The 18,467-nt window shown below is 33.1% G+C and overlaps 2 protein-coding genes across 7 annotated transcripts; both read left to right on the top strand.

The window, feature by feature from the left end:
• The first annotated feature begins 3,960 nt into the window (after positions 1-3,960).
• On the top strand, positions 3,961-4,890 carry LOC149192851 (uncharacterized). 6 transcript variants are annotated; one of them, XM_089406467.1, is made up of 3 exons: positions 3,961-4,251; positions 4,355-4,423; positions 4,736-4,890. In XM_089406467.1, exons 1-3 carry the CDS (start codon positions 3,995-3,997, stop codon positions 4,764-4,766), a joined length of 357 nt encoding a protein of 118 aa, XP_089262593.1. In that variant the 5' UTR covers positions 3,961-3,994; the 3' UTR covers positions 4,767-4,890. The 6 variants fall into 6 exon arrangements, with proteins under 6 accessions (XP_089262593.1, XP_089262588.1, XP_089262590.1 ...); XM_089406462.1 differs by having other exon boundaries at positions 4,344-4,423; XM_089406464.1 differs by having other exon boundaries at positions 4,344-4,423; positions 4,633-4,890.
• A 2,615-nt stretch (positions 4,891-7,505) lies between these two features.
• On the top strand, positions 7,506-18,175 carry LOC149192850 (delta-selinene-like synthase, chloroplastic). Its single transcript, XM_089407137.1, has 6 exons — positions 7,506-7,617; positions 14,728-14,936; positions 15,037-15,134; positions 17,413-17,537; positions 17,680-17,810; positions 17,954-18,175. The coding sequence occupies exons 1-6, from the start codon at positions 7,506-7,508 to the stop codon at positions 18,173-18,175; spliced, it is 897 nt and encodes a 298-aa protein (XP_089263263.1).
• The last annotated feature ends 292 nt before the right edge of the window (positions 18,176-18,467 follow it).

Below are 18,467 nucleotides of genomic sequence, written 5' to 3'. Positions count from 1 at the left end.
TTATTTGTTTTTAATGTTTTTGAAAATAATAATAATAATAAAGATAATTTAATTTTAAGGTTATGACTAAATTAGATATTAAATTAGTATATGAGATATTTTCATTTAAAGTTTATAAAAGTATATATATTTGAACAATCTTTGAATTTGAACCTATAACATTTTAGCAAACAAAACACTCTTAACCGTTGTTTTATATATATATTAAATTTCTCTCCTTTATATTTACGTTTTTAATATGAAATTGAGATTTATAATTTCTCCATCCCACATACAAAACAAATGTATGTAAAATAAACATTTCAATAATATGAAATTTTCCCAAACTATAAATGCATATCATATACTTAGTAGTTACTCCTTCAAACAAAGAGTGAGGAGTGTTTACGTATTGTTTCAAATTAAAAATGGAGAAAATGTTTACTCACCCATTATTAAAAAAAAGTAAAGCATAATAAAAAAAAATATTATCACATCAATTAAATAACTTACTTTCATTTAACCTAAATATTTCAATTAAAAAAAAAATTATTATAATTATTTTATTTTTTAAATATAAATATTTTTTAATTTATTTATAAAAGAATTGTAATTAATAAAATTCACTTTTAATTATCATTATTTTAAAAAATTTCACATTTAGATCTTTATATTAATTAAAACTTGATAACATTACTTTTTACAATTATATTACATATTTAAATTACTAAGAATAATACATAAATATGAATCACTATAATATGATATTGAAAATAAAATATAAATAAGCAAGCTCATGCAACAGATCAATTACCAAAGTCATAATTTTTTTTACAAGAAAACAATTCGTACTCCATTAAAATATAATAAATTATCTTCATCTTGGAACTAAGAAAGATACAAGGGTTTTAGATAGGTTGATTGAGATACCTGAATTGCACATTAGAATATTTATTTATGTATCATAAATAAAAGATAAATATATTCATTTTTAAGATGTGGTTAAGGAGCTTCATATTCAAAATCCATGATACCTATGATGGAGTGGGGAAGAGACACCTTAAATTAAATTAAATTTAAACAAACCATTTTCGGCATGGCCTTTTACACTATTCTTGATACCAGCATATTAATAAATATGATGTGACTTAAATTAAATTATGTATTTTAAAAGATTCTATTTAGGTATTTAAGGGATTTTTTTAGGTAGAATGATACAAAATGTTTAATTGAAGAATTAAATGGGCTTAATTTTGATTTTTTTCAACCAATTTACAGCTAGATCATAACCTACCCAATTTATTTATATAACAGACGTCCACACTAGTGTGACACTATTGCAAGCCTGGACACATTTCCTCTCCTCCATCCTAACCTACCCAATTTAGTGGAAATTTGTACCTTTAGTGGAAATTTCTAGTAAATATTAATAACAAAAATAATCCATATAGTGATAAATAAACATGTAATATTTCATTTTATTTTTATAGCAAAACTAATTATATATAAAGGGTCCTTTAGAAATATGTTAATATTTTAATTTTTTTTTATAGAAAAACTAATTATATACAAAGAGTCCTTTGGAAATATGTTTTGTATATCCAAATATAAATTCAACATGCATTAATATTTAATATGTAAAAGATGAATCATAAATAAATTATTTCAATATCGACTATATATACTATATAATGCTAAAGAGAAAATATAAACAGACACGTACATAATAGTTAAAAATGTTTAGTATAAATTTCATGTGTATACATTATTTTTATTAATTTTCATTAACTAAATATTTATAAAAATAAAAACAAAAATAAATAAAATAAAATAATTTATTTATCACCTTTATTTTTATATATATATATATATATATATATATATATATATATATAACAGAAAGCATTACAATACAACACCACATGAAAAATATCATATTAATTTTTATTATTAATTATACAAATTTAATCTTCATTAAATATATCTTAAACTTAAAAAGTAAGCAAATATTGAAATTGTTAAATGTAATTTTTTTGGTAGAGTGGATATTTAAATGTTCGTATGATAAGAATCAAATTTTTAAATGTTAAGTTGAAAACATTAATGCTAAAATGTTGATGTTGAATTTGATTTTTATTTCTATTATTTTTTTAATCAAAATATTTAAAATAAATTTGATTTTATCTAAACATTTATGGAAATTTCCCTGTCATGTCCATCACAAGTTAGTAGCTTTCTATGTTAAAATATCTTATTGCTAACTTATGGTTTTGTGTTTCAACTAAATGTTATACCTACACTAAATCTATAGATATTATTTAGTGAAATTTGTAATTTATTCATTTTAATTGTGGAATGAACATGTAATATTTTCAATATTAATAATAAAAATAATATATATTTAAATATTTTATACATTATAACAAAATATTTCACTATTATATACAAATATATATAAAAGATTAATATGGATTAGATATATAAAAAAAATCATTTTTATTTCATTAATAAGTATTTTAGAAGATTTGTAATTAGTATAGAATTAACCTGTAACAATTTAAATATTAATAATAGAAATAATGGATAGAAAAAATAAATAAATCTGTAATCATAAAAATAGTGGATAGAAAAATAAATAAATCTGTAATTTCTAAAAGATATTTATTATAAAAATAAATTTATTTAAAGAAAAAGTAATGGTATATGGTTTTTTATTTAAATTTTAAAATTAAAATTAAATTAAATATTAAATTGATAAATAAAATTTTTCTATTTAAAATTTATAAAAATGTATATATTTTAATTTTTTTGAATTTTAACCTGTAGCATTTTATCAAAAAACACATACTCTTAACAATAGTCTTAGGCAAGACTTTACGAGTTAAAGCAGCATCATGGGCAAGTTATATGTTTATCATGGGCAAGTTATTACGTTTGGGAAAACCGCGGAAAGGTAGGGCAGGATGTGTGGGGCATTGCACGGCCGAACAGAGGTCGCACAAAAGTTGCGGCAAGATGCACGATTTTGGTGGACGATTTGTTTGGCAACTAGGCAACTCCCACAATTTTATAATTTGTAAGCATTGTATCTTATTTATGTAAGTTTGATAAGCATTGGGAAAATTGTTGGTAGTTACCACCTACCATCATAACTATGTACAATATTACATAGTGTTCATTGTTGTTTATGGTTATCGCACAACGAAGCTAATTGAAGTAAATATGATTTTGTTGCCTAAACGAAATATGATTTTGTTGCATAAGTGAAGAAGTGAACAGTTAACGAAAACTTAACTAAGTGTTGGGCGATCCCTTGTAATTAATTTATGTCATCTTTAAAAAATAAGTGAGATAACTTTGGGCGATCCCCTCATTCGTCTTTTCTGAAATCTTCGGGATTGTTTCTGTTTCTCGGAAATAATTAAACAATATCTCAAACAATAAAAAAACATCCCAAATTTACTGGTATTGTAGCTATTTTCCAAGGATGGATCCGAACCTTCTCCTCCGCGTTTGTCACACCTACTTTACATATACATAATTTTTTTGACAGAATATATACATGTCAACCCTTTGAGCTTAAGGTTCACCATATTATGATCCTGTCTTATATGCGCACTTACACTTTATAACTATAAATTACAGGTATTTCATAAGCCTATGTATCATTGGCATGCGTTAAATTGGAATATATAAAACAATAAACATTTGGCACGCATTAATTAAAGTTTTGTGAACCCATATCCACGTATATCGTTGGTTTGAGTTCTATGCTATGGTTCTATGTTGTATTCACCACGCGGCATCACACCTATTAGCATTATGGTTTGATTTAAGCACTGTTCATACTCCACATCTACCAAAGATATTCAACGGCACTGTATTAATGGGCGTGGGCTTTTATGGTCCCGCCGCAGTACTCATCCGGTGACAGATCATACTTGCCTTTACGACGGTCCGTCCTTCCGGGACAGGTGGCATGGCCTGGTTTCTCCAGCCATGTGACTCCTTGGTAATGCCAATTTTGATCTCCCCGCCAGCGACTCCCGCCATACTTCAACGGCCCGGATCTCTTCCGGAGATCGGAGGGCTGGAGATCTTTCAAGGTTTATCGGTGATATTTAAGCGTCCATTCACCGTGTTAAAGTCATTTGATGTCTGCAGCCTTTGCGGGCTGGTTCAATGTTTCTCCTCGAGCTCACTTCCAACAAACTCATTACTGCAACCTGCTATGCTCCAGAGCTGTATTCCGCTCACAAACAAACCTCGCAGGTATTAACGATGTTTCTCTTAGTCTTGTATTTGTTTAACGGCTTGGTTATCACTGGGTTATTACTTACAGTCTTTACGTTTCCCCTGTCAAGTTTTTATACAGCCGCTCTTGCTATGCTTCGGCCGGATCCCATGGTGACTTGCTCTGCAAACAATCCTCCAGCGACACCAGGTATGAATCTCGGCAGTTGAAGCCTATTTTCTTGGTATGGTTCAAGGTTACAGTTATGAATTACCCTGCATGGTCTGTTGCAGATCTCTGTTTTCACTATGGTCTTCTCATTTCGCTACCGGGTATTCTCCGTGGAGAACCCTTGCAGTTATCTCATTGCATAGATAGGTTATGACTGTGCTGTCCGGTTTAAACGTTTTTGATTGCAGAGCGGTTCTGGGTTTATTATACCCGACATGTTTTCTTCTCGTTTGTAATACAGAACCGCCTAGCGGCAGACTTGGATTAATTAATGTGGTTGCATGATTTCAGATCTGGCCTTCACGCGCAGATACAGTCATGAATATATTGGGCTTGTTCCCTTATACAAATGTATTGATATGTTTATGTTAATATTTCACCGTTCGGTGTTGTCATGAACTCTTCAGCCCTCAGGGCTTTTTCGTTAATGTATTGAGTTGTTTTTCGTTTGAATGTCCATTTCTCATGAACAGAGACTTAGGGTTTAAATTTTTGTCCAGGTTCTATCTATCCCCGAACGGCATTCGCCTCGGCATTGTCAAGCTATAATAATAATCCTTGTCATAATCTCTGTATTTCTAAATACTCTTATTCACCGGTCGATTTAATGTATCTTTGGCGAATGATTATTGCTAAACAGATAACCCCTTTTTTTTCTTGTGGAAAGGGCTACTCTTCATACATGATTTCTGTTCTTTCGCGCAGTTTCTTTGATTATTATGGTTATCTGCCGTTACAGATTGCATGTACAGGCTCTCTGTCTTAACAGCGTTATATTTCATTTTTGCTCGCATGCACAGGTTTTTTTTTTAAATTAAAAAGGCTATGATTCATTTCCAGCTACATGCTCCCGTCTCGGGTTTGATATAAATGTATTCCATTCTGCTTGCATGCATTAATTCTGGATATGTGCTTCCACAGTCATCTTCTGTTGCTATAAGACATCGAACCTTTGGTTATTCATATCTGTTATTATTCTTGTCACTATATTACACAGAACTTGGAATATATTCTGTCTGTACTCAGATATAACTCTGTAACACAGATTTGTTTTGGGTTTATGACGCAAGCACTGAGACTCGGTAGCAACTCTTAATGAAATGTATGGTTCTTTATTCCTCCATTCACCAACGCTCTCTGCGCAGAGTTATTTGTTGGACATATACGGTTTATTAATAACCTAGGTTATCTACCGGCTCATCTTCACTCTGTCGCGAGATTACTTCCGACTACAGTCGGTGTCTTCTTTTATCACAGAGGTATAAACCCTCATTCGAATGCCGTTCCACGGCATTCACACCAGACTACAGGTTAAAGGATTTACTATTGTTTAATTGTTCCAGTGTCTGTTAGTTTGATTAATAACCCCTTGGCTAATAGGGTTAGGTCGGGACTGTTACCCAGTAACCAGTCCTGGGTAAGACTACTTTGTACCCATATACAATCCTTGTTTCGATATTTCCTTACCGTTTACTCTATCTGGGTACTAACTCGGACCGGGTCCGTTAACTGACAGTCTTTTTTTCAAAGTTTCCCAATTGTACGTTATGCTATTCATTGCTACAATATTCAGGAAATAAACAGTCTTTTCCTATTTAACTTACTGTAACTTTCATGCACATTACTTTTCTTATCAGGGACTACCAGTTTGGAACCGTACCTGATTACCACTGTCAGGAATGGTTTTGTTCAAACAAATAAGTCACCTGAACTTTAATTTCGCTCTCCACCCAGCCATGAGATCCATCCCTCAGACGGAATTCTCCCCCCGAGCCATCCTGCAGGCCTCCAGCCCTCAACAGGGTTTGTGCACTCCTTGTGCCAGGTTATCTGGTCCTAACCAGACTTAACCCTCTTCCTCTTTCTTCCTTTTCCTTTTCTTGGAGAAAGATTAACTTTTTTCCTCTGTCTGTCCTCACAGCACAGAATCCCCTCAGTCAGGACTTTTCCTGTTTTGGAGGGTAGTTCCATCAGTTATCACAACTGATCATTTTCTTTAAGATTCACCTCTTAGAGGCTGCCAGCAATTCCAAAGAAAATATTTAAATTACTTAATCAAAAATAGTTTGCCACAATTTTGTTTAAAACATAAAAACAATTGTATTAGTGTTTTACCACAGTAAACTTTCAAATTTACATAAATCTGGGGTCATTACAGCGTTGATGTTTTGGCCAATCAACAAAAGAGTTCCTACATAACCTAAGCTGAGTTACAGTTATCAAGCTTAAATTTGAGTTCCAATTTAAATATCATAAAAGTTTAGTTTGAATAAAAAAAATTAATTTAAAAAAGAATTGACAGTATATATTATAAATACCTTTGTTCTTATAGAAACAATAATTTTCACTTTTTTTTTCTTAATTTATTTTAAATTTAAAACCACAATTATCACTTTTCTGAACTTCTAATCATTTTTAATGTTAAATTTAAAATACTTTTTTAATTTTAAAACTTAATCTTTCCTAACAAATATATTTAAAAAATAGTCACTCTTTTAACATTAATACAGTTTTCCAAATTAACACTGATGGTTTCTTTTCCTATTTTCTAAACATAGAAAATCCAAAACTTTCCTATTCTACTATGATTCTCCATTTTCTTTTGTATTTTCCTACCTTCTGCTGGCACTCCATCCTAATACTTCTATTTATGCAAATACACTTTCCTTGTGGAGCACTCCATTCCACTATTATCTATTTGTGTGAATAATGCCATTGACATCTTCTGTTATTATCTATTTGTGTGATTACTGCCATTCACATCTTCTGTTATTGAATGAATAATCCCTCCATCTGGGTAAAAGCCAAGATTTTAAGTAATATTTTACTTATTCGTATCGAACCGGCGAATTTTCGTTTTTTTTTGCTGGATTCAGGCGAAGTGGGTAACTATGATCTAAACATTAAAATGCATATTTACTTCATATAGTTATCATTACAATTTCTACCACTCATTTGTCTATATAAGTGAGCCGCTATTGCTCATTCATCTCATAAAATCGCATCGCGAAGTGTAGTGTTATGGCTGTGATTTGTGAATCAGTTTCCACCGAATTCAGGAATGAATCTTCCGTCCCTTGACACACTGCCAATTACCCATGCAAACGTGTGGGACGATGAGTTCATACTCTCTCAATTCGTCGGATGGGGTATAGCTTTGCCTTCTGGTCTCTGTTTGCCTTCAGCGCCTTTTTAAAGACAAGGCGTTTGGATTTTCCACAGTGATAATTGAGAGTTGTCTTTCTTTTAATTTTGATCCTGTATTTTCCAAATAAACACATCTCTTTTCGGGTGGAAAATCCAAATTCTTTACACAGAAAAACAAACCACAAGAGTCTAAAATCTGCAATTTTAGTTTTCTGTTTGTTATTAGCTATCACTGTATCACAACACCTATCTCTATCATTGTGAGATATATCTTTGAATTGCATTGCGTTGGAAGCAGGCACCTGCATGTTATGAACGTGTTGGGAAGCTTATTGAGGAAATCAAGCATTTACTTTTGAGCGAAATGGAGGATAGAAATTATGATTTTATCGAATGTCTGCAGATAGTTGACATATTCGAATGCCTTGGAATTGATCGACATTTTCAACATGAAATAAAAACAACTGCTCTAGATTACGTTTACAAGTTAGTCATTTCCACACACATGAAGACGTTTAATTTAGTGTTTACATATATCTGCACATCGATTTTTTTATTTGATGTAAAGTTAGAAGATCTCATTATAATTGTTGTTCATGTTTTGAGGTGTTTTGCTAGAAAACCCGCATTAAATTGGCGATACCATTTACTAAACGTGGAAAAGCGTGTTTGAATTTATCCATAGGTTTTCTGAATTTAGTTCGGTTCCTATATTCCTAAACCTCGAACAGATTCTCTTAGAAATAGAGAAGCGATCAAGAAGTGTTGAAATTATAAATTCAACTGCAGTGAACGGAGCAGCAGCAGCTACTTTATTCATTTTTCGTGATCCGGCACCCCACATTTTTTCCCGATCTTTTAAGTCACCGCCATTACCATCTTCTCACTCTTTAATTATTTTCGAGTTCCCAAAGGATGAAGATCAGATACAGCGCTACATCATTACTTTTCAACAACCATATTAATGAGCAGAACGACTGAAAGAGAAAAGAACCAGCCTCGAGCCGACACAGCATTTATCAGTCATAGATTTCAACACCACCGACTCAAGAAATACAGCAAAAGATCAAATATGTTAATCATGAGCAGCAGAGACTTCATTAGCAAGTTAAAGCGGTGAAGACCCTTTCCCGCACTATAAAATGAAGACACACCAGTGTAGAAAAATATATATAGATAGATTGAAAGTCCTTTTGTAACACACAGCAGTGTAGAACAAGAGAGTTTTTTTTTGTATTGCACAGCAGTGATGAAATTTTCTGAGATAGTTGTTTTGTGGAACTGAAGCGTTCCTGTTGTAATCCCTCTATCAAGAGGAAGATGCTCTTTAGCATAATATTTTGTGAAGATCCCTCTATGTGAGGAAGACTTATTTTATCAGTTAGTTTATCGTTCATAAATAGAAGCTTCTTTTTGTCTGTTGATGTTACACCGTAAGTCAAAAAATACTTGACGTCAAAAATTTACGTTGCTGCAACACCACGAACAGCGTTGCTGCAACACAAGTTACAGAAACTGAAAAAAAACTGTGTTGCTGCAACACCGTTTCCAGAGAACGAATTTTTCTGTTTTTCTGAGTTAAAAACAAAGTATTTTTCTGTGTAAAAAACCGAGTATTATTTTGATCAGTTTTTTATCCTAAGGCAAAGTAGAGTATTATTTTATGCTCTGTTCTTGTGTTTTTGAATTATCAGAAAACAAAGTATTACTCTTTGTTCATATTTTTGTTGTTTCGGAACTTATCAGAAAATTCTCAACAGTGGAAACAGAGGATTTTTCCACTGTATTTTGTTTGGAATAACCAGAAATTCCCGACATGGTATCAGAGCTTGTCCAAGCTCTTTGAAGACATCAAAGAAGGTGAAAGAAGATTTGTTGCTGCAGCAAATTATCCAGCAGAGCGAAAACGCTGTCAAGGTATTTTTCATATTAGTTTTTTCTGTAGCTGCTGAAAACAATTAAGTGATTTTTTTTTACAGTCAAGTATTGCAAGAATGGCCAGCACCAGCATGGGTATGTTTAATACCCAGCTCCCACAGTTCAATGGGAAAAATTATGACTACTGGGCAATAACCATGAGAGCAGTGTTTGCCTCACAAGATTTATGGGAACTTGTTGAATATGGATTTGAAGAACCAGCAAATAAAGAAGATTTTATTGGATTAACTTAGGCAGAGAAAGAGCTGTTGAAGAGCAATAAGAAGGACTCAAAAGCCTTTGTACTTTTATATCAAGCAGTGCATGAGAGTGTGTTTCCGAGGATAGCAGCAGCCAAGACATCAAGAGAAGCATGGCAAACTCTCAAGATAGCCTATCAAGGCATGGAGAAAGTGAAGACAGCAAAACTACAGTTGCTGAGGAAAGATTTTGAGAACTTGCGTATGAAGGAGTCAGACAATATTGACTCATTCTTCACACAAGCAATTGGTTTGGTCACACAGATAAGGTCTCATGGAGAAACTCTTGAAGAAAGGAGGATTGTGGAGAAACTATTGAGGTTCCTACCCTCAAAGTTTGAGGTCATTGTCACCACCATAGAAGAGACAAAGGATCTCTCAAATTTTTCAGTTGATGAACTTCATGCATCACTGATAACACATGAGCAGAGGTTGAATAGAAATGAAAACTCATCTCTAGAGCAAGCCTTCAAGACCCAGATGTCATTTGGAAGAGGAAGAGGTCAAGGCAGAGGAAACATGAGAGGAAGAGGCAAACCCAATACAGAGGCGGAAGAAACAGTCCAACAAACGTTCAAGGAAGAGGCAGCAATCCAAATCAGAACCAAGGCCATGGCAGCAGCCAGCAAAGTGGACATCATCATGCTCAAGGACAAAGGTATGAAAAATCCAATGTCCAATGTTATTATTTTAAAAAATATGGGCACTATGCAAATGAATGTAGGAAGAAGCAGCATGATATGCGTAATAGATCTAGTGCAAATATCACTAGAGAAAATATCAGTCAAGATAATTTGTTGTTAGTTTGTAATATGGCTGAAACAAACAATGAAGATATATGGTTTCTAGATTCTGGTTGCTGAAACCATATGACAGGAAACATAGCCCTGTTTTCTACTTTAGATCAGAGTGTGCAGTCACAAGTCACACTTGGGACTGATAGTAAAATTTCTGTTATGGGAAAAGGAGAAGTTAAAATATTTACAAAGAAAGGTGAAAAGAAAACCATAGCAGATGTCTATTATGTTCCTGGAATGAAGTGTAATCTCTTGAGTATTGGACAGCTTGTTCAGAAGGGTTACAATGTTTTCTTCAAGAATGATGTATGCACCATCATGGACAGATTACCCAGCAAACGTTGTATTGCTGAAGTGAAGATGATAAGAAACAGGATGTTCCCTCTCAGAATAAAAACATATTTGAAAAATAAAGAAGTAATTGCAGCAGTGACACAAGAGGCTCTCCAAAGCGTACCAAAGGATGAAAATTGGTTGTGGCATTTGAGATTTGGACATCTCAACTTTGGAGGTCTTAATTTGTTGAGTAGAAGAGGAATGGTAAGAGGATTACCATTGATAGAAAAGCCAGACAGCCTTTGTGAAGCTTGTATATTGGGAAAACAACACAGAGAAAGTTTTCCAACTGGGAAAAGCATAAGGGCAAAAGCACCCTTAGAAATTGTCCACTCAGATTTATGTGGACCGATGCAAGCTCCATCACTTGCAGGCAGCCAATATTTTCTAACATTTATTGATGGCTTTACCAGAAAGACTTGGGTTTATTTTCTGAAGAATAAGAGTGAAGTGTTTGAAAAAATTCGAAATTTCAAAGCACTTGTAGAAAATCAGAGTGGGCTACGTATCAAGGTTTTGAGAACTGACAGAGGAGGTGAGTATATCTCCAAAGAATTTTTACGTTTTTGCAGAGAAAATGGAATTCATAAGCAATTTACAGCAAGGTACACCCCACAACAAAATGGAGTTGCTGAAATGAAAAACAGAGCAATCATGGATATGGCGAGGAGCATGCTGAATGGAAAGCATTTGCCAAATGATTATTGGGCTGAAGTTGTACACTGTGCAGTATATATTTTTAATAGATGTCCTACAAAAGCAGTGATGAACAAAGTGCCAGAAGAAGCATGGAGTAGGAGAATGAAAGGAGTCACCCACATGAAAGTCTTTGGTTGTGTGGCTTATGCACACATTCCAGATCAGCTAAGGAAGAAATTGGACAGCAAAGGGGAGAAATGTATTTTCATTGGATACAGTGAAGAATCCAAAGCTTACAGGTTATATATCCCATCCACCAAGAAGTTTTTTGTGAGCAGAGATGTTCAATTTATTGAAGAGGAAGCTTGGGATGGAAGCATAGAGAAAACAATTAATTTTAAAAATTGTTTGTCTCATGATGATAATGATGAGGATTTGACTGAAACACATCCCCAAACAGCAACACCAACAACAGAACAACAAAAGACACCCTTGAGGAGAAATGAGAGTGCTTCTCCAGGCACACCACAAGGAGGAAATTCAAGTGCATCTACAAGCACTTGCACACCGAATGAAAGAGGTAAAAAATTCAAAAATTTAAGTGATATTTATGATGAAGGAATGAATTCCCTGTTTTCTTTGTATTGTCATGTTGATGACCCTGTTCATTTCGAAGATGCAATTAAAGATAAGAAATGGATAGAAGCTATGGATGAGGAGATGAATGCAATAGAAAGAAATAAGACATGGGATTTAGTTGAGCTACCAAAAGGTAAAGAAGTCATTGGAGTTAAATGGGTATACAAGACCAAGAGTAATGCTGAAGGCAAGATAGAAAGGCACAAGGCAAGACTTGTTGTCAAAGGATACAAGCAGCAATATGGGAGAGATTATGAGGAGACTTTCGCACCAGTTGCAAGAATGGAAACAATAAGAGCAGTGTTGTCCATAGCAGCACAAAACAAATGGAAAGTTTACCAAATGGACGTGAAGTCAACATTCTTGAATGGAGTATTAATGGAAGAGGTTTACATCGAGCAACCTCTAGGCTATGAGAAGAAAGGCCAAGAGCACAAAGTCTGCAGATTGAAGAAAGCTCTTTATGGGCTGAAGCAAGCGCCAAGAGCATGGTACAGTAGGATAGATTCCTATCTACTGGAGAACGGATTTGAGAAGTGTGAGGGAGAACCCACTGTTTACATCAAAGAAAAGGACTGTAAAATTTTAATTGTTGTGTTATATGTTGATGATGTGATTTTTACAGGTAATGATGACTACCTCATTGAAAATTTCAAATCAGTCATGAAAGAAGAATTTGAGATGACTGACATGGGTTTGTTGAGATAATTCTTAGGAATAGAAGTAGATCAAAATAAAAATGGAATTTTTATTTCACAGGCAAAATATGTAAATGAAGTGTTGAGCAGATTTAACATGCAGGACAGCAAGGCAACAATCACTCCCACAGTGATGGGATTAAAACTCAGCAAAGAGGACAACAACAAGGATTTTGACCCTAGCATATACAAGAGCATAGTTGGCAGCCTCATGTATTTAACTGCAACAAGGCCAGACATAATGTATGCTGTTAGTTTAATTTCCAGATTCATGGAGAAGCCAAAAGAAACACATTGGCAGGCAGCAAAGAGAATTCTGAGGTTCAGGAGCCATTTCATGGGCTTCCAAGAAACAGCCAATTGTGGCATTGTCTACAGCAGAAGCAGAGTACGTGGCAGCTACAGCAGCAACGCATCAACCGATTTGGATGAGGAGAATGTTGAAAAGTCTATGCCAGGAGCAGGCAACAGCAACAGTTATTTTTTGTGACAATATCTCAGCTATTGCATTATCCAAGAACTCTGTATTCCACAAGAGAACAAAACACATAGACACAAAGTTTCACTACATCAGAGAATAGGTGAACAATGGAGAAATCATTTTCCAACATTGCAGGACTCAGGAACAGGTTGCAGATATTCTGACAAAGCCATTGGATCAGAAAAGTTTTGAGTTTTTTAAGGAAACTTCTGGGTATGACTGATAACCCAACAGTTGAAATTAAAGGGGAGTGTTGAAATTATAATTTCAACTGCAGTGAACAGAACAACAGTAGCTACTTTATTCATTGGTCGTGATCCGGCACCCCACATTTTTTCCCGATCTTTTAAGTCACCGCCATTACCATCTTTTCACTCTTTAATTATTTTTGAGTTCCCGAAGGATGAAGATCAGATACAGTGCTACATCATTACTTTTCAACAACCATATTAATGAGCAGAACGACTGAAAGAGAAAAGAACCAGCCTCAAGTCGACACAACATTTATCAGCCATAGATTTCAACACCACCGACTCAAGAAATACAACAAAAGATCAAATATGTTAATCATGAGCAGCAGAGACTTCATTAGCAAGTTAAAGCGGTGAAGACCCTTTCTCGCACTATAAAATGCACACACAACAGTGTAGAAAAATATATATAGATAGATTGAAAGTCCTTTTGTAACACACAGCAGTGTAGAACAAGAGAGTTTTTTTTTGTATTGCACAGCAGTGCTGAAATTTTCTGAGATAGTTGTTTTGTGGAACTGAAGCGTTCCTGTTGTAATCCCTCTATCAAGAGGAAGATGCTCTTTAGCATAATATTTTGTGAAGATCCCTCTACGTGAGGAAGACTTATTTTATCAGTTAGTTTATCGTTCATAAATAGAAGTTTCTTTTTGCCTATTGTTGTTACACCGTAAGTCAAAAAATACTTGACGTAAAAAATTTACGTTGCTACAACACCACGAACAACGTTGCTGCAACACAAGTTACAGCAACTGAAAAAAAAATTGTGTTGCTGCAACACCGTTTCCAGAGAACGAATTTTTCTGTTTTTCTGAGTTAAAAACAGAGTATTTTTCTGTGTCAAAAACAGAGTATTATTTTGATCAGTTTTTTATCCTGAGGCAAAGTAGAGTATTATTTTATGCTCTGTTCTTGTGTTTTTGAATTATCAGAAAACAAAGTATTACTCTCTGTTCATATTTTTGTTGTTTCGGAACTTATCAGAAAATTCTCAACAGTGGAAACAGAGGATTTTTCCACTGTATTTTGTTTGGAATAACCAGAAATTCCCGACAAGAAGCATTCTTCTTTATTTCCTGAAATTTTTCATCATTTAATTCAATACTTATATTACTAAGCTATTGAAGATGGAAACGTGAAATTCTTCTGCAATTTCAGTGGAGATAAAGAAGTGAGAAGCATGCTGTCGTTACCTCGAACTTCAGAAATTTCATTTCCCGGAGAAAAAGTGATGGAAGAGGCGAAGTCATTCACAAGAGAATATCTAAATCAAGTTTTAGCTGCTCGCGGGGAAGTTGCCGACGTAGACCAAAGCCTTCTGGAAGAGGTAAGCACTAACCGCATTTTGATGGTCCTACCTTAATTTAAAAAGAGGATGTTGTCGATGGTTTATAAGGGTTTTGACCTCATTAATTACTGTTGTTTAGGTGAAGTATGCATTGGAGTTTCCATGGCATTGCAGTGCGCCCAGATGGGAGGCTCGCAGCTTTATTGAAATATATGGAAAAAATCATTTTTGGCTCAAGTACGTTCCTGATTTACTAAATATGATTGTTTTTCTTTTCGATTTTCAAAGATGGTTATGCCATAGTAAATCACTTTGCCACTTTTTTCTAAAGGTCGAATTTCTGAAATATATGGAAAAAATCATTCGTGGCTCAAGTACGTTCCTGATTTACTAAATATGATTGTTTTTCTTTTCGATTTTCAAAGATGGTTATGCCATAGTAAACCACTTTGCTACTTTTTTCTAAAGGTCGAATTTCAACCAAAAGGTTTTGGACTTAGCCACATTGGACTTCAATATTCTGCAATGCATACACCAGAAAGAGATCAGTATATTACAAGGTAGTGCTCGGGACATTTTCATCGTAGATGGTGATGCTTTACTTATCTTTCTCTTTAATTTTAAGTTTAGAGATATAGTAATTAGATTCCTTACTAATTCCTCTCTTTTTATTCTATCTTAGAAGTATAGTTAATAATATTATGATGATTAATTTTCATTTTGGAATTTTGGATTTTATTCAATTTACAAGAAACTGAAATCTAATAGATTATAAAAAAAAATATTTTTTATTTTTTTAAGTGAGCAAGAATATTTTGATTCAGTATGATTTTTCTTAGAAAGTTTTAAGGAAAACTGATTTATTTTAAGTGTTTTAATAATAAAGTTAGATTGATTTCATGATTTATATTATATTCGCATGAGTTTTTATTTTATGTTTTATGAATTTTTGGAACGTGGGAATTTGGCTTTGTTTAAAATGTTTTAGGAAAAAATGATTGATTGTATGTGTTTTAATTATAAAGTTAGATTAATTTCATGATTTATATTATATTTGAGGAACTTCGTTGTTGAGTACGTGTGTCAAGAACGACGAGAGGTTTCCCCAAAATTTATAGGTTTCCCAAAATTTAAACTAATTATATAATAAAAAGATAACAAAATAAATAAAAAATAAATAAAATAAAAAATAAAAAATTATTATATAATTTATATGATAATCAAAATTAATATTGAAACAAAATATTCAAATATTTAAATCAATTTAAATATATAAATAAAAAATATATAATGTCTCTTATATATAATTATATTTTCTGGGTGTCTCTCCTTGAGTCTCTCCCATATATATATATATATATGTATGTCAAGTTCATTATTAATGCTCTGGGACATGACCAAGTCTTTGAAACAATCTGGCTAAAAAATACAAAGCAACAATTTTACATATGTTTCTCTAGTTATTCTTAATATAAAAAGTAAAGCAACTCTAATGTTTAAGCATTGACTGCCACATACAATATGCACACTCAATCTTCTCCGATAGATATACATAAACAACAAAATAAATACTCATTAGCATGAAATCCCAGATATTGCAGCTACATCTAGGTGCCAATTGCTTCCTTAACCCATCAAGAGATTTCTGGAGTTTCTCAATTCAGGATATCCTTGTTAAGGACATCTTTGGTCTCTCTTCCTGTGAAGATTTCAACATAGGCTCATGTTTTGTGAGCAGCTCAATATATTTCTCTAGAGGCTTTGTATTCCCCAACCCTAGGGAATGTAGGAACTCCAAAAAAACAGTGTTCAAAGCTCTCAGAACTTTCTGAAGCTCCCATTGCAACTCAACAAAAAGGGAACTTTTCCACACAGTTCCAAAACTCCTAGAAAGCCAAAAAATCCAAGAACCATTAGAATGAGTTTCCCACCTTTCCAAAACAGTTCGAATGTAACAAAACTTTTATAAATATAATTATTTTATGATTTAATATATTTATTTTAAAAATCATTAAATAATATATCTTCCACCTTTCCAAAACAGTTCGAATGTAACAAAACTTTTATAAATATAATTATTTTATGATTTAATATATTTATTTTAAAACTCATTAAATAATATATCTTATTTCCAATTTTCTTGTCTCTCATTCTTTATTTTTAAATTTAATTAAAATATAAATTATTTTTTCTTTCAAATCAAAATTATCACTTTTCAATATTATTTTACTTTTATTTGATTTGAAAGTAATAATATTTTCAATATTTTATTGTTTTACAAAATAATATTTTTTAATAATAATTAAATATATTCAAAATATATAATTATTTCGATGAAAGCTTGAAGAATTTAATTAATTAACTTCTAAATCCAAATTTCAGAATTATAGATGAAAATTTTAAAAATATTGAGTAATATTTATGTTTTATTAGTAATATCAAAATTTAAATGTTAATAAAATTATAAAATAATTATTTCGCATAGCAAATTATTGATAGATTTATCTCAAAGCAGAATCGCCTTCGCAAAACTTTGTATCATGGCAACCATTCTAGATGACCTCTATGATGGTCACGGAATGCTAGACGGCCTCTATGACGGTCACGGAATCCTAGACGAACTCAAAACCATCCGAGGGAGTGAGACGGGGAATTGATATTACACAGACTTTGGACAAACCGCTATTTGATTTCCTCTAAGCTTCTCCCTGTTATATATCTTGAAGCTTTTAATTTATATTACTGTTTGGGCCATTTTCGAGATGGGATATTTCGTTGATAGATGACCTTCCAGAAAAAATAAAAATTGCAATCCAGTTTTTCTTCAATTCAACGAATGAACTGGCCGCTGAAGTCGTAACCAAGCAAGGGCTGGACATGACAGCCGACATGACAGCCATATTAAAAGATACAGTATGCGTTTTTTTCTCGGAATGTGAGGCCCGAGGTAATCTTAATAGAATAACAATATTAAAATAAATGTGAATATATATATATATATATATTCCCTAAATGAGACATTAATTATCAGTGTATTTTACTGGATGTATGCTCAGTGGGTGCGATACCTTGAATCTTATCTGCAAGAAATGGAATGGATAGCAACTGGTTATGTGCCCACGTTTAATGAGTACATAAAGAATGCCCTCGCTAGCTCAGGGATGTGCATTGTAAATTTGATTCCGCTTAGAAGCATGGGTCACATTCTGGAGCAAATACATTCTCCATCTAAGATGGAGGAGCTCTCAGAATTGACCGTCAGACTCGTCGACGACTGAAGAGATTTTGAGGTATTTTGCATCTGAAAGTACATTTATTTTTACAGCATTTAAACCAGATTGGATGCATAACATTCTACGCAAAATCCTCACTCACACCTTTGTCACTTGCTTTACCATCTCGCAATGAATGATGACAAGGAACGCGGGGAGATAGCTTCAAGTATAGGTTGTTATATTAAAGATAATCTTGATTCTACCGTGGAAAATGCTTTAAGTCAAATAAAGGGCATCTTGATCTCCCCCTTGAGGAAATGAATGGGGATTTTCTTAAGCAGGACAGTGTACCATT

The sequence above is a fragment of the Pinus tabuliformis genome, chromosome 2_2, assembly GCF_031772625.1.
Source record: "Pinus tabuliformis cultivar Carrire ecotype Pingquan chromosome 2_2, CPIR1, whole genome shotgun sequence".
NCBI classification, from domain to species: Eukaryota; Viridiplantae; Streptophyta; class Pinopsida; order Pinales; family Pinaceae; genus Pinus; species Pinus tabuliformis.
This window is presented reverse-complemented; position numbering and strand designations above follow the sequence as displayed.